The sequence below is a fragment of the Cucumis melo genome, chromosome 5, assembly GCF_025177605.1.
Source record: "Cucumis melo cultivar AY chromosome 5, USDA_Cmelo_AY_1.0, whole genome shotgun sequence".
Lineage (NCBI taxonomy): Eukaryota > Viridiplantae > Streptophyta > Magnoliopsida > Cucurbitales > Cucurbitaceae > Cucumis > Cucumis melo.
In genome coordinates this window covers 29,245,331-29,260,755 of record NC_066861.1, presented here as the reverse complement: position 1 = coordinate 29,260,755, position 15,425 = coordinate 29,245,331, and the positions used below count along the sequence as shown (strand labels likewise).

General features: G+C 32.0%; 3 protein-coding genes across 5 annotated transcripts; 2 read left to right on the top strand and 1 right to left on the bottom strand.

The window, feature by feature from the left end:
- The first annotated feature begins 254 nt into the window (after positions 1-254).
- On the top strand, positions 255-4,378 carry LOC103497510 (26S proteasome regulatory subunit 8 homolog A-like). Its single transcript, XM_008459726.3, has 9 exons — positions 255-515; positions 989-1,086; positions 1,719-1,943; positions 2,075-2,137; positions 2,227-2,390; positions 2,734-2,890; positions 2,985-3,083; positions 3,706-3,816; positions 3,905-4,378. The coding sequence occupies exons 1-9, from the start codon at positions 317-319 to the stop codon at positions 4,043-4,045; spliced, it is 1,257 nt and encodes a 418-aa protein (XP_008457948.1). The 5' UTR covers positions 255-316; the 3' UTR covers positions 4,046-4,378.
- Positions 4,379-7,048: 2,670 nt separating this feature from the next.
- LOC103497475 (EG45-like domain containing protein 2) lies at positions 7,049-10,168 on the top strand. 2 transcript variants are annotated; one of them, XM_008459691.3, is made up of 4 exons: positions 7,049-7,453; positions 7,560-7,866; positions 9,145-9,191; positions 10,019-10,168. In XM_008459691.3, the coding sequence occupies exons 1-3, from the start codon at positions 7,321-7,323 to the stop codon at positions 9,149-9,151; spliced, it is 447 nt and encodes a 148-aa protein (XP_008457913.1). In that variant the 5' UTR covers positions 7,049-7,320; the 3' UTR covers positions 9,152-9,191; positions 10,019-10,168. The 2 variants fall into 2 exon arrangements, with proteins under 2 accessions (XP_008457913.1, XP_008457905.1); XM_008459683.3 differs by lacking the exon at positions 10,019-10,168 and having other exon boundaries at positions 9,145-9,294.
- Positions 10,169-10,887: 719 nt separating this feature from the next.
- LOC103497503 (uncharacterized) lies at positions 10,888-12,999 on the bottom strand. Of its 2 annotated transcripts, XM_008459719.3 has the most exons (4): positions 12,846-12,998; positions 12,645-12,721; positions 12,421-12,511; positions 10,888-11,127 (listed from the first exon to the last, which is right to left on the bottom strand). In XM_008459719.3, the coding sequence occupies exons 1-4, from the start codon at positions 12,875-12,877 to the stop codon at positions 11,097-11,099; spliced, it is 231 nt and encodes a 76-aa protein (XP_008457941.1). In that variant the 5' UTR covers positions 12,878-12,998; the 3' UTR covers positions 10,888-11,096. The 2 variants fall into 2 exon arrangements, with proteins under 2 accessions (XP_008457941.1, XP_050940803.1); XM_051084846.1 differs by lacking the exon at positions 10,888-11,127 and having other exon boundaries at positions 12,137-12,511; positions 12,846-12,999.
- Positions 13,000-15,425: the final 2,426 nt, after the last annotated feature.

Below are 15,425 nucleotides of genomic sequence, written 5' to 3'. Positions count from 1 at the left end.
ATAGATTTCTATCATCGATAGATTTCGACGGATTTTACTATATATTTGCAAGTTTTTTAAAATATTTATTTTGAATTTAATTACTATACTTGCAAATGGGCCTCATTTTTAAGGCTTTTATGTAGAAGCCCCTTAAGACTTTGGATGTAGAAATGAATGACCCAGATATTACATGGGTCGTAAGCAGGCTCATTAGTGGGCCTACCTTCGAGCCAGCCCGTATATAAATATCCCGCGCCGGTTCTCTAATATTCTCCGATGCAAATCACCGAAAGAGAAATAGAAACACTTCAGGAACAAGCATCTTCAATTTTCGATGGCGACGATGGAGTTAGACACCAAGCTACCGGAGGCCATAAATGAAGAGGCGTGCTCCGCCAAACCGGCGACAAAGCACGGCGAAGGTCTTAGGCACTATTATCTTCAACACATTCAGGACCTCCAGCTTCAACTCCGCCTCAAAACTCATAATCTCAATCGTCTTGAAGCTCAGCGAAACGAGCTCAACTCTAGAGGTAACACTGATTACTTAACCGTATCTCCTTTTCTCCAATTATAGGGTTTGGAATTGTAGTAGCTGGTAGTTTTATAGATTTTGGTCGGAGAGCTATCTCGATCAGCTTACCTTTCTTAGATCAACGATGATTTGCATTTTCGTGTGGTGAAATTTTGTTTTCTTGCAGACTGGAATGTTTTTCTTCGATTGTATTGAACGTTTCGATAAAACTTCGGGTCTCTAGATTAAGAAACCGACTCCAATTCAGAACTAGGGTTCTTGATTATTTTAAAGTAGGATATGGATAATTCTTTTCTTTTTTATGCGTCGTGGAAATGTGAAATAGTTAGATGAATCAAGCAGACAACATGAGTTTTGTGTTAGATATCAATACGTTTTGGTAAATCATTTTTGTGTTCTTTGTTAGGATCGTGAATGGTTTAGGATTATATTCTGTTGATAAAACTAGTTGTACTGGTTGCAATTTTGTAGTGAGGTTGCTTCGTGAAGAACTTCAGCTGCTTCAAGAACCTGGATCTTATGTTGGCGAAGTGGTCAAAGTCATGGGAAAGAATAAGGTTTTAGTGAAGGTGAGTGATTATAGGAAAGTAATTTCTGTTTTTCTTGAAGACTTAGCCACCAGTTACATCCACATTCCCGTGTGTGTTATCTGTACGAAGTTACCTATATTGGTTACAAAATGGATATGCAGGTGGAGATTTTCTGTTGTAAGATGTATCGTTCAGAATGGTTTTTATTTTTCCACTAGAGTGACTGGAAGAATTGATAATATTATATATGTTGTAAAGAGGATATGTGGTCGATAACTTCCATTTCAACCTTTAATGAGTAGTAACGTATAATTTTCATATTTACTTTGTACAAAATGATCTCACATATTTAAAACCATGTCTATTTTGCATAAAAAATATTAGGTTGTTTTGAACAGACTTTTAGTTTTAATCCTCCAATTCATTGCATTCTTTTGGAAAAGGCAATTTAGTTTCACATTTGACTTCTAATTTTTTTTTAATAACCTCAGTATGCCATTTTTCCCGTGCTGGGGATTGTGGTTTGAATTAAGCTTGCATAATGTTTTCTGTGTCTATAATTTGTGGCTCAAAGGATATATTGGTTTTGAGCTAGGATGCATAATGTAAAGCTTCATGTCACAGGTGCATATATTACATTTATTTTTCAACTTCTTCCATTTTCGTTACAGGTGCATCCAGAAGGGAAATATGTTGTAGATATAGATAAAAGCATTGATATCACAAAAATCACCCCATCAACTAGGGTTGCTCTTCGAAATGACAGTTATGTTCTTCATTTAGTTCTGCCAAGCAAAGTAGATCCATTAGTGAATCTTATGAAAGTTGAAAAGGTCCCTGATTCTACTTATGACATGATTGGTGGTCTTGATCAGCAAATCAAGGAGATAAAAGAGGTATATCTCTCATCGGTTTTCATTCCCTGATTTACCTTCATTGCTTGTAGGATGTTGATCAATTCTACTACAGACTTATATTAGAAACTTGAAATCGCTATTTCACTTTTTCATATTGAATTCTTCATTAGGTCATTGAGCTTCCAATCAAGCATCCAGAGTTATTCGAAAGTCTTGGAATAGCTCAACCAAAGGTAAAATCGAGTGTGCAGTGGGCTGTTTCTAGTTGCTGATATACTTTCCTCTAATCTCACTCTCTTTTTCATTCTTAAATCATGCGCAGGGTGTCTTGCTATATGGGCCTCCTGGTACTGGGAAAACACTGTTGGCTCGTGCAGTAGCCCATCACACTGATTGTACTTTCATTAGGGTTTCTGGTTCTGAGTTGGTGCAGAAATATATTGGAGAGGGTTCTAGGATGGTTAGAGAACTTTTTGTGATGGCCAGGTCTGTTTCGAATATCTTTCAGTTTTTGTTTTTAATAATTGAATGTTTGGATACAGTTTAATGTTTTCCTCTAATATTCTTTTTCTTTATTCTCTATGCTTAAATTGCTTGACGAGATAACCCTCAACCACCTAAAGAATAAGTAAATAAATAAGGAAGGGCATAATCTGATTGTTAACCATGCTCTTAATGGCATCCTTATTATATTCACTGAAAAATAATTCAATGGAAAATGTGATTTCTTGACTTCTATGTTTTTGTTACTTCATGCTTTCTCAGAATCACGTGTATTTTTGTAATGTCAACTTATGAATAAAACACGTTTTTTAATACACTTCTGCAGGGAACATGCTCCGTCTATCATTTTCATGGATGAAATTGATAGTATTGGGTCAGCTCGTATGGAATCTGGGTCTGGTAATAGTGATAGTGAGGTGCAGAGAACTATGCTGGAACTTCTTAACCAACTGGATGGATTTGAAGCGTCTAACAAGATCAAGGTTTGTATTGCTGAATTTTGTACAATAGTTTATAAGAAACTAGAAATATGTTATGCTTGTTGATTTGATGTACTAACTACCAGCTTATCGACAGGTTCTGATGGCCACAAATCGGATTGATATTCTTGATCAGGCTCTTCTAAGACCTGGACGAATTGATAGAAAAATAGAGTTCCCAAATCCTAATGAGGAGGTACATGACATTGCTAAACTTCTACTTGGAAATTTATTAGCAACATGTAGGTTTGTTCATTAACAAACATTAAGGGTAAAAGAAAATGGAACTTAAGTGTAGTTCTATCTAAATCTTTAATAGCCAAGGGTGCTTCCTTTTGGATCCTTCAGCCATTTTATTCTTTATAAGGAGGTCCATCGGGGAGTTTCCAGGGACAGTGACATGTTGTTCTAGAGGTGTCAAAATGGACAAGAACAGCCTGAGTGAGACGACGGACCTAATCACAAACTTTCAAAAGAATCTTAGGCTGTCCTTATAAATATGGTGGCATGTCTGCAGCTGAAACTCCATGGATCTTATACATATTCATGCAAGCCATATAATAAAAAACTACAGTATATATTACTTTGGGTCCTGAAAGATATATTTTAGTTTAATACTCAGAACTTAACTTCAAGAACAGAGTTGAAATATAGGTTCCTATTTATGAAATAAAGTTAAATTACAAGTTTAGTCCACAAATTTTGTTTCAAATAGGCCTCCAAACTTTGGGTCAAACTTTTGATTGTTTGTGTAATAGCCCTTTAGTATCAATTGTCTTTTAGTATGATGACCTTGTGGTATATCTTCTGCAATGCAGTCTCGTTTTGATATCTTGAAAATACATTCGAGAAAAATGAATTTAATGCGGGGGATCGACTTGAAAAAGATTGCTGAGAAGATGAATGGTGCATCCGGTGCTGAACTTAAGGTCAGTTAGATTTCTACACGAAACATTCCTTTTTTTTTCTGCTTCAGGTGAACGGAACTTCAATGTCAACCTCATTTCATCCTTTCAGGCTGTCTGCACAGAAGCTGGAATGTTTGCTCTAAGAGAAAGAAGGGTTCATGTGACACAAGAAGATTTCGAGATGGCAGTTGCAAAGGTTATGAAGAAAGACACAGATAAGAACATGTCGTTGCGAAAGCTCTGGAAGTAAGTAGACTGAAGTAGTAGTTTTACCGTTTGGTCACACACTAAAACTTTCAAACCAAGACGACAGTGAAGGCAGCGGCACAGTTCTCCACAACCAACCTGTTTTGGGAATTAAATGAGGCTGTTGGGTGTGAGACCAGTTCAAAGCACTCTCCACTTCAATGTAAGCTTCTTCTCTAAGTCCTTATTACACTTTAAAACACGTCAATGCCCAATTCCCACTTTGAAAAGTAAATACTTTGGAGGACCCTCATGAGCTGCCGTATATCTCAATTTGTGGTACCCGTTGTTCTGAAGGACATTCTTGCTTTCTTGTCGATATTACTTTATCTTTCCAGGTCTTCTGGGTGAAAGATGGCAACATCTTTTTTTTTTTTTTCCCTTTTTTTCTTGGTTCTTTTTCCGGATATGACTCGAAACTTTTAGGTTTGTGTTTAATAGGTTGGTTTTGAACTGTTAAGTGTGTCTAATAGTCGTAGTTAAGTTCAAAGTTTTCAAAACTTAAGTAGGGGGAAATTGCCAATATAGTTCCAAAGTATGTTATCCCAAGGTATCCAGATTCCCAAGTACTTAACCTATTAGCTATAATTTTGAATTTTGTGAAAAAGAAAATGAAATCTTTTAATCTTGGAAAGTATTTGGCCAAAATATGGACCCGATTTTATTTATTTTTCTTTTTCTTTCACGATTTTTCTTTTTCCTTTTTTAAAAATATTAGTCGGTCATAATTGTTTAGCTAACGTTACATAAATTGAGAATGACTTTTCGTTGACGTAGTCAATTATATTGCTCTCTTTTTCATTAATAAAGAAGAAATTGAGTGTAAGGATATTTTTTTATAAATAATTATTTTTAAATATAAATATTTGAAATTACGAATTTCGACTTCTTTTAATTCAAAATTTGAAATTTGAAGCATGCTTTCTTTTTTCTATTATTATTATTATATTTATATGCTAGTAATTTTTGCACATTTCACAAGTAAAGTTCATTCAAAAGTCTATTGATTTTTCTTTTTTTTTTGAAATGGTTGAACGAAAAGCTGTTAACTATTATTAGAATATATTTAATAGTGAGAAGTGAAACATCTTCCAAAAACTAGGAATGGTAATGTTATAAATGTTGACAGCTTTTTTTTTTCTTTCAATTATAATGTTTGTTTTGAATAAGAAATTAAACGTGATGGTAGCTCTCTATTATTATTTATATCTGATCGGTAAATCAATGGGCATAAACCATGTGCTAAAAAGATAAATGATGCTAATAATAATAATAATAATAATAATAATAATAATAAATACCAACATTCTATTTAATTACAACGGAAAAAGGTTTTACATCAAATCCATCATCAAGGAAGTTGAGAGGTTATACCAAATTCAATAAATTCAAGGATTCTCTTTTTTAACTTAGAACCAAAACTTCTATTTTACAACACTCTTAACTAGATGCTTAGGGTATGTTTGAGGTGGGGTTTTAGGGAAAAAAGAATTAGAAAATTGGACTAAATCGTGTTTGGCTCAAGGATTATGATAAAGGCGGATTAGGGTTATCCTAATCTCTAAATAACTCTATCGTATTCTATTTTTACTTTCTTACAATCCTACATTACCCTACCCAAATAATCCAATCAAAAATTTATTATTGTTTTTTAAATTACTACAATCATAACTCTTTCTCCAAACACATATTATCATAACACTACTATCATAATTTCTCCTCCAAACACATACTATCATAACACTACCTTTCATATTTTTTTCTTCCAAATACATATTACCATAATACTATTAATAATAATCTTTTCCTCAAACACATATTATCATTACACTAAGATTATGATAATCATTTTTCTGTATAACTTTTTCCTTCCCCCAAACACACCCTTATGGTTTTAAAGTAAAATTAAAACAAAGGTTGGCTAATTCATTATAAAATGTTAACAAAACGCTAATCTGAAACTGTTTAAGGTTTAGGGTTTAAACTCAAATATATTAACTATTCTATAATTCTTCTCTTTAAATATTATTGTTTAGGGTTTAATATGAAGGATATCATGGAGTGTTGTGTTTTATTAATGCTTGTAACGCATAAAAGAAAAACGTTACATTTAACCGTCCTAAATGTGACCAAAGAGAACACAAAAATGGAAGGTGTTGAAGCTCACTACTCAACTGTTGGTTTAAGAATCAAGCTCTAATGTGTAGAAGTTGACAAGAAAATAGTAGTAAATTTTCAAATGAGAACTATGGATATCGAAGAGGAGAAAAGTATCATGTGAATAAAACTCACACAAGGCACGAGTTAGTCGATACTAAGAGATAAAGAGAAAGCTCGTCTGATATTATAACAACTTGATTTTCGAAATGAAATCATTGTTACGAAGTAGGTCAACTCGACAACAATAATATACATACAAAAGCTACTCAAAATAATTTCTAAGTTTATTTTAAATATTTTTCACAAAATTAAACTTAAACAAAAATGAGTTTTTGAAATTTTTCGTAAGTCAATCCAAACATACTATAATCTAACGATTAATTTTTATTTTTGGGATTTTTCCCTTATGATGATTGGTCAAAAAGGTAAAAGAATAATAAATTACAAAAGGGAATTCCTTCACGTTGCATGAAAATGATTGAATTTATATCTCTTTGACTTTTTGTTTCCCTAAATAGTTTACTACTATACATTTCACTATCAATCCATTCAACTTTATTAAAATAAATAAACAATCAAAATTGCTGTTGTAATTGTGTTAGGTCTTTGTTTTATTGGCTTTAGATATTCCATCTTACATTTGTAAAAGCATTGAGCATATCTCAATTGTTTTATTGGCTTTAGAATGTATCAATTAAAAAAGTATCTACAAATTCAAATTCAAGATAAAAATGAGCATATCTCAATTGACATTGAACTCTTTGTATGCTTGAATTTTAAATATCCCACATATTCTTAAAGACAAACATAATATCCAATCAAACTCCGGAAGGATAAACACATGTGATAATATTCTCGATAACCTAACATAACAAAGAGATTAACATTTTAATTTTCTTCAAAGAAAAAGAAGAGAAAAGAACATTTTAATAAAGGAAGAAGAAATGTCCCCACTCTCATTGTCATGGAAGAACCCTTCCAAAAATTAGTGATAAAAAAATAATAAGATTATTCAAATCTCAAGAACATAGAAAACCCAAAATCCAGATCTCCAAAAACCCCTCTTCTCAAAACTCTCACCATTTTTGACTTTCAAATCCCTAATTTTCCTTCGAAAAAATGTTGATCAGAGAGAATCCCTTTCTTCAATGGCAGCAACTCTGTTTCGTGTTCTTCCTCTTCATCTCTCACCTTCTCCATTTCTCCCATGGCGACGTCGGCACTGCCGCCAAATACCCTCCGCCATATTCCCGTAAGAATGTTTTCGCAACTCCAACAAATTTTTGGATTTCAAATTTTGAAAATTGGGGGATTTTGAATGGTAATTGTTATTATTTTGTTTTTGGTTGTTGATGCAGCGACGGCGTGTTTCGGGGGAGATTTAAGTCAATTTCCGACGAATAATATGTTTGCGGCGGCGGCGGATGGGATTTGGGAGAACGGAGCGGCGTGTGGGAGACAGTATTTTGTTAGGTGTTTTAGTGCGTCGGAACCGGAGGCGTGTGTGGCGGATCAGACGGTGCAGATAACGATCGTTGATCATATTGAATCGATTGTTTCGACGCCGACGGCGCGGGGAACGACGATGGCTCTTTCCTCGACGGCGTATAAAGCTATTGTTAATACTTCAGCTACCGTTCAATTCGTCACCATTGAATTTCTCCAGTAACTTTCTCTCTTCTCTCCCACTTTTCTTTTCCAATCTTACGAAAATAAATCAAAATATTTACTAAATACTATTTTATATTTTCTTTTTAATTAAAAAAATTCACTAATTTTTAGAAAATAGAAAAAATTCATAAATATTTAAAAGGGGTTAATATTTTATGAAATATTCTATTTTCTTGACAAATTTTCTAATTTTGATGGTAATTAATCTGTTTTCTTTTTATTTTAATTAAATTGTAAAATGGAAATACAAAAACAAAAATTCTAAACTTTGAGTGGGTTTGAATTAATTCGAATTTGGATTTTGGTTGTTGAAACAGAAGGCTATGTTTGGAAATTTCTTCGTTGATAAGTTCTTACATTTTCTTTTTTAAAATTCAGTAAAAGAAAATATATACGTTTCTGAATAAATGATTTATATATGAATATATAGTTTTTTTTTTTTTTGGAAATTACAATAGTGAAAAAATTGAGTTTACTTTTTTTTTTTAAGTGGACCGCTAATTACTCAAAACTATGTTTGAAATATAAAAGTAGATAATAATTTACAAAAATGTATATTATTTATAATTTCTCTTAAAAAACTATTTTAACATTTTTTCAGAGAAATTGTGGAAAGTAAAACATTTAACAAATTATTTACCCGTATTAGAAAATAAAGGGTAAAATGTTTCATCTTTTAGTTTTGTTGTAGGGCAAATAATTTGTCAAATTTTTTATTTTTATAAGAAATCTCCTTTTTTTTAATAATAAAAATATTAAAAATTGTCAAAATATTTACACTTAACAATAAATTTTATCTTTTAGTGGTTTTATATTATGGAATGGAGTGTAAATAATTTGTCATTTTTTTTTTCTATTTTTAAAAGAATCCTTTTTTATTTTGATATTTTAATACTTTTAAACGTACATATATTTATCATTCAAGGCCATAATCCTCTTGAAAAGTAAAAATAAAAATTGAAGAAATCTAATTTTTTTTTTTTATAGTTTGTAATTTTACTTTACTTTCAAATGTATAGTCTAAAAGTCTTTTTTTTTTCATGTGTATTAATTAATTAATTAACTAACTAATCTAGAGGGAAGTATTTAGATTGCGAACTTTTAAATATAAAATTAATAGCAAATAACGTTTCTGATTGGGTGGAAAGATTCCTAAACCATTATAAATATCTTTCTAACTGCTTAAATTATTATTATTATTGTTGTTGATGTTGTTGTTACTTTAAACTTTGGTATTTACTGTCCCCAATAATGAAAATGTTGATATTGCAGGGTATGATGTGTACATGTGTTGAACAAATGGGTTTCCTTCCTCAATTGTAAGTGAAATTATTGCCAATATTTCTTGTATTTTAAATTCCAATAAATAGTCAACCCCTTCAACAGCAATAATATAAATATTTTTTTTTTTGTTTCATGCTATATTTGATTTGGTATAACTTTGACATGATAAAATCTAATTAAAAGCATTTGGATAGGTTAGAATCAAAATTTTAAAGTAAGTAACCATGGATCGAAATTGTACAGCTCATTATTATTCTCAACTAAAAAGTCAAAGGTTAAACGTTGTCCTACCTTTCTTTTATGTTTACAAAATTTTCATCATCAGTGTGAACTTTTTAAGGTTAAATTACTATTTTCATCTTTGGGTTTTTAAGTTTGTGTTTAATTTATCGTTTAAGGTTAAAAGGACAAAACCTGCAAATTTTAATTTAATGTTCCATTACTTTTAAACAAAATAGGTTAAAATACTATATTAGTCTGTCTTTTTATACTATATATATACTTTCAAATTTCCAATTTTAGTCCAAGGAAAACCCAAATTTTTGTTGTTAAAAGCTTTATTTATTTTATCCTAATGGATTAAATAACAAAAATAATTTTGGGACAAGAGAATACACTATGTGAATGTCTCTAAAAAGTTTATATTCATAGAGGAAATGGTTCATAGGTAACAAGTTTTTTTTGAAAATCAATCATAAATTAGCACTATTATTATGGGTTTTCTTTTCCTGGGCACAAATTATATTTAAAATTTTCAAAAACCAACCAACTATTTATCCCAAATTTTCCAATTCGTCCTTCCCCTAATACATACCCCTTCCCAGAAAATGACCACCAATCTACTCATCTTTCGCCCTATCAGAATCCAACAATCTGCCACCTCTGGCTCCAGCTCCGGTCACCGAAAACCTATACCCCACCGCAAAGGTAGGCCTCAATGGAGACCTGACCTGCCAGACTACATCAGCGACAACATGGAGCCAGATTTGGATTCAACGGAGGAGGTGACAGAATCCCAACTCTCTGTTGGTTGCTTCACAGAGAAGGCAAAGCAACTCCGAATTATGACGACGAAGGCTAATTCGTTTTGGGATGGAATGTACCATTCGGCCATCGCATCTCGCTTAGCTTCTGATTTCTCAAACACTAACAATTAGTCTTTCAATTCCATATGCGAAATAGAATACATTATCGACTTTGAATCAAAGATTCCAGTGATGGTGACCTAATTATCCAATACACATCTAATAATCTCTTACCTTGTTCCTTGATTGATTGAGTTTTGGATTGAATTTGTATCTGTAATTGAAATGTGAAATTGGGGAGAGAGGATCTTTCATCTGTTTTATTCAAAGGAGTCAAACTCTGTCAATTTGGGAGTTAAGGGATTTTTTAGAATTAGTCCTGGGATTTTTCCACCTGCCCACGCTAAAAAATAAATTAATTCAACCCCGACTCTAATCACAAACAAATCAGTTTTCTATAATCACAAGTTACAATAATAAAAACATGATTGAATTGACTTTTTATGTATTTATAAAGACTTTTATTGCACTTTATAAAGTTTAAAAAATCAATTCAAACACGCCCCAAACATGTAACTCTATATACTATTATACTATGTAAAGTTTAAAAATGATGTATCAAAATATTTGAAAGGTGCTCAAGAATTTGTACCGTAAATTCTGGGAATAATAAGAAAGAAAATGTAGTCAAATTAACAACTTGTAATGCGACCCCAAAACTTGATGTGTGGTTTGAGTAATTATTTCTGAAGTCTTAACTAGCCGTCAGAAATCCTCAGGTAAAGTATAATTCATTGTTCAAGTAATAATAATAAGTGAACAAAAATGATAGGATGAATTATTGAGTAAAAGAAAAAGAAAAAGGAGTAAATAATGATCTCTCAGCAAACATCAGTTGATGGTGGGAAATTGAGCTTACTTGCTCTCAGCATCGTAGATATCAGTTCTGATCATACTCATCAAGGAACACAACTCAATTTTGTAATTGAACAATTTAATTATATTTCAACATTAAAAAAAATCCATCTCATGTTTGAGCAAAGTTTATGGAGTCATAAAATGGAGATGGGACAATCCTATTTGATCAAGACCATGTTTGGGAAAACAGGATCCTCCTCCCAAAAATCAAGCAATAGCAATGAGAGCATCAATCACACCATACATACTACTACGACTACATTATGTCATTGAGAATAGTTACACTGCAAGCAAGGACAGAAGCTCGAATATTTACGAGCATTTCCCATAGAACTTGTTGGCCAATGAGTTTGTAAGAACCAAATGTACAAGGCTTCAAATAATACTTTTCTAGATCTCAAGTGTGAGGGATTCCTAAGTTACAGGCAGGAATTGAACGTGAGAATACGAACGTTGACTAGTTTTGGCTAAGAACATAACTCAATTTTCTACGGTAGAGAGGGCTTCAAACTTGAGCCCAGGATGCTACTCTTTGACAATAAGCAATAACCTTGGAAATTGCTAGCTTATATTTAAAACGAGCAGCAAATCTCAAGAGACATAACTTATGTCCAAGACTTGATCCCATGGTCAATTGCGCAACAACATTTAGAAACCCAACAACCTATGAATGTCACTCATGAAGTAGCACAAAATTCCCCATAATTAAACTCTAACCTCCTACCTTATGAATACACACACACACACATACATGAGAGTTCAAGCTAGCTTGCGCTTATTTTGACTATTCTTACAAGCCAACTGTTTAACCCAACTACAGTTGGTTCCACCGAAAGGTAAATTGTCAGATATAAAATATTAGGTAGGAGACTAAGGTGACTTGATTACTTGGCTAGACGTTAATCGAGTAGTAATTTACATCTGTGCCTTTTCCAAGGGCCCATATTACTCGGGTACTCTAAGAATGACGAGAAATCAAAATCAACAATTTCTGCAATACTTTGGTAGTTAATAGATCAATCAACAACTCTGGAAACTTTTGAACTTAGACTACGTTAATTTCCAAATCCACATTAGTCTAAATACCCCACCAAAATGTAGTCAGATCCCCTTTTTCTCGTGACCAATTCGGTTCTACAATACATAGCAATTAATGGTGGGCCAAACATAAAAATTCTTAGATAAGAAGATAAATTTACAGAACAGCGGATGCATATCATCAACAAATGAACAGAGAAACATGGAAATAGCAAGATTCAAGAATGTGAATTCAATATGATAGGGACAATGATAAAAGCAAATATAAGGGTTAAGAGGATACACCAAGTAAAACCCATGGGCAAAAGCACCAGCCAAAACCGCCGTGAACAGCCGATCCCTCACAACAGGGTTTTTCCGCAGCGCAATTCTAACTGAAAAAAAAAAAACAAAACAAAACAGTCCCACAAATTTAGAATCTCGTTCGAACAAAACTCAGACGAAAAATAATCAGAAATGCTCAAAAAAAAAAAAAAAAAAACGAAAACCCCAGAAAATTAAACTTACTGAGAGGAAGAACAGGGGCGTAAACGAGAGGAACCAAGAACTTGAATGGGGCCGATTGCTTCCTCGGAAAAGCCTCCCTTTTCAGATCAAAAGAACGAGAGAATTTTCACATGGGGAGATTCAGAAAATCGAAACGAACGGGAACGAAAATGAATCGAGGACATCAATGAAGAAACAGAGAAGAGTAATAGAAAGACTGACCGAGAACTGGGATCGACGGGCGGCGAGGCCATGGCGGAGGTGGAACCGGCGGCTTTTGGGAAAAACAACTTTTCAGCTTCAGCCCGCGGGAATGGAAAAAAGTGGTAATTAGTTTCGTTTCATCCACGACCCCTCTCTTGTCTCGAATTCTAAAACCGTGGGTTCACACCAACCAAACCAAACCAAACCCCACACACGAACCAACTCTGAACCCATTAGTAAAGGTTCAAACCAATTTCATACATTAGTCGGTTTTAATTTTTTCTAAAACAACTTTTTCGTTAGATTTTCATTTTATAGAATTTACTTAATTATCAGGTAAATGTGATAACTATTTGTAACCATAACGTTAAAAGTAAAAATAACTATAGTAGGTCAAAATAAAAAAATTGAAAATTGAAAATATAAATCTTTAAAAAAAAAACACAAATTTAAAATGGGAAATTGAAATTGAAATTGAAATTGAAATTTGAGAAGGTAAAAGAAAAGGAAATAAAAGAAGAAAATGAGTTTGAAAATAGAAGATATTAAGTTATATTTAAAGAAATATATTAATAGGTAATGAAATAGGAGACCCCCAAATTCCAAAAGAAAAAAAAAATGTCGAAACTTTGTGTATACCAAAATTTTGTAGTGATCCAATAGGGGAAAGCAACATTTTGGGCTGGCCCATTTTGACATAATTAAGTTTATTTATGTTTCTTTTTTTTTTTTTAAAAAAAATAATATTATTATTAATTATTACTATTATTATTATTTTAGTGGGGCATGGTTATTAATGAAATAATAATTAAAATCCAAAGTGACAATGTGACATGTGATTGAGTTCTTAGAATTAGGAATCACAAAAATTTTAGTTACACTATATTCTTAACGGTTGCTCGAATACTAAATATATAAGAGTGTGTTTGGTAGTAATTTTGGCATCACTTTTCACTAGCCAAAATCATTTTTGCATTTGACAACCTAAAGAAAGTGAATTTAGAACAATAAAAAGTCCTTCAAAGTTGATTTTTTAAGCATCAACTCTTTATAGACTGTGGAAAGATGATTAATCCTAAATCGATCACCACCTAATTATTTTATATAGTTTGTGAAATACCCAAAATACTCTTTTTAGTAGTTGGATAGTTTTAAAGTCACTTTTGGTATCAAATATAATGATAAAAATCACCTTTAAATATATAAAAATCAATCTTAAGATTAGTTTGTTTACCAAACATAAGTTAGATTGTTCAAAAATCAATTTTACAAAATTAGTTGTACCTAAATCCTTTTTTCTAAAATCATTATTCCAATTATCACTCCTAAATAAACTCTAAATGTCTCTAGTGGTAGTAAAGCTTTCCAATTTTTTGGAACATGGTTTCTAATATATTGTTATAAATTAACATTTAACGACACGTTCTTTTACTGCATCGTTAAAAGTGAATTTTCTTCTAATGAATATGATCAGTTATGACCAAATTTGATGAATATCTAACTTTAAAAGAAGAAGTATATGTCAATTATTGTTAAACTACGGTGTAATTCAACCCGATATCAATAGTAAGGAGAGAGTAAAAAAGGAGAGAAATTAATTAAGAAAGACAACTACATACCCATAACCAATAAAACCCTAAAACCTTATGCCTCTCATGTGAAACCCACGTGAGTTTTTAAATGTTGGTTAGAGGGTTTTAAAAGCTTTGGTACATATATACAATGGCAGTACTTCTTAATTTCCTCCACTTGTTTTGTTGGATATCACTTATGAACTTCATCCACCAAATCCCCCAAACCCTAATGCCTCTTTCCAACCCCCTCGTTTTCATCTTCTTTAGCCCTTCAAAAGCCCCATTCTTTCTATTTTCTTTTGCATTTATAGGACTTGACTTGTCTTTGTCAATGTCTACTTCAACCAAAGATTTAAAAAGGTCAAGCATGGGTGTTGAGGGATATTTCTAGTAAATTTTTAAAATCAAAAATTATTGGGTGACTAATTAATATTCTTTTTTTTTTTAATGGATACGTTGGATTAATTAGTAGGTGCACCCGGACATTTCCACTAGGTGGACACCCCTTTATCACCCTCATCATCTCCGCTTTATTGATATAATTAGAAAAAGTACAACAAGAAGCAAAGATGACAAAACAAAGAGCAAAATACTAGAGACAAGTCCAAAAGCAAAGAGAGATTACAAAACAAAGGGTAACTAACTAATATTCAAACACTTTTTAATTAAAATACCCTAAAATATTTAACTTTCAATTATGTGTGTTTAATAGATCTTTTTAAAATTTTATATTTATGTTAATCATACTATCATTTAAAGATTGGTATATAATGATTCTACTAAAGAACTAGATAGTTTTAGAAGTAAAAAGCCTTTATCTAACAATAACCACAATTAACAACGAGATTCATTCGACATAGAATTGAAAGTTCAAGTGGTTATTAAAGTTTTATTCAAGCAAGGCCTAATGTAGAGTTAGGATGGGTGGCAAAAGTATTTAGTCAAACCAACTAAGGACTATCTATTAGATAAAAAGAAAAAGAGTGATGTTTTAAAATCTTTGAAAAGTGGGAATTCGTAAATA

Coding starts and splice junctions, on each gene's coding strand:
- LOC103497510 (XM_008459726.3), top strand. CDS start 317: ATGGCGACGATGGAGTTAGACACCAAGCTACCGGAGGCCATAAATGAA. Junction 2,391..2,733: donor GAACTTTTTGTGATGGCCAG/GTCTGTTTCGAA, acceptor ACACTTCTGCAG/GGAACATGCTCCGTCTATCA. Junction 3,084..3,705: donor TCCCAAATCCTAATGAGGAG/GTACATGACATT, acceptor TCTGCAATGCAG/TCTCGTTTTGATATCTTGAA.
- LOC103497475 (XM_008459691.3), top strand. CDS start 7,321: ATGTTGATCAGAGAGAATCCCTTTCTTCAATGGCAGCAACTCTGTTTC. Junction 7,454..7,559: donor ATACCCTCCGCCATATTCCC/GTAAGAATGTTT, acceptor TTGTTGATGCAG/CGACGGCGTGTTTCGGGGGA.
- LOC103497503 (XM_051084846.1), bottom strand. CDS start 12,877: ATGGCCTCGCCGCCCGTCGATCCCAGTTCTCG. Junction 12,722..12,845: donor CCCGTCGATCCCAGTTCTCG/GTCAGTCTTTCT, acceptor TGATCTGAAAAG/GGAGGCTTTTCCGAGGAAGC. Junction 12,512..12,644: donor CGCCCCTGTTCTTCCTCTCA/GTAAGTTTAATT, acceptor TTTTTTTTTCAG/TTAGAATTGCGCTGCGGAAA.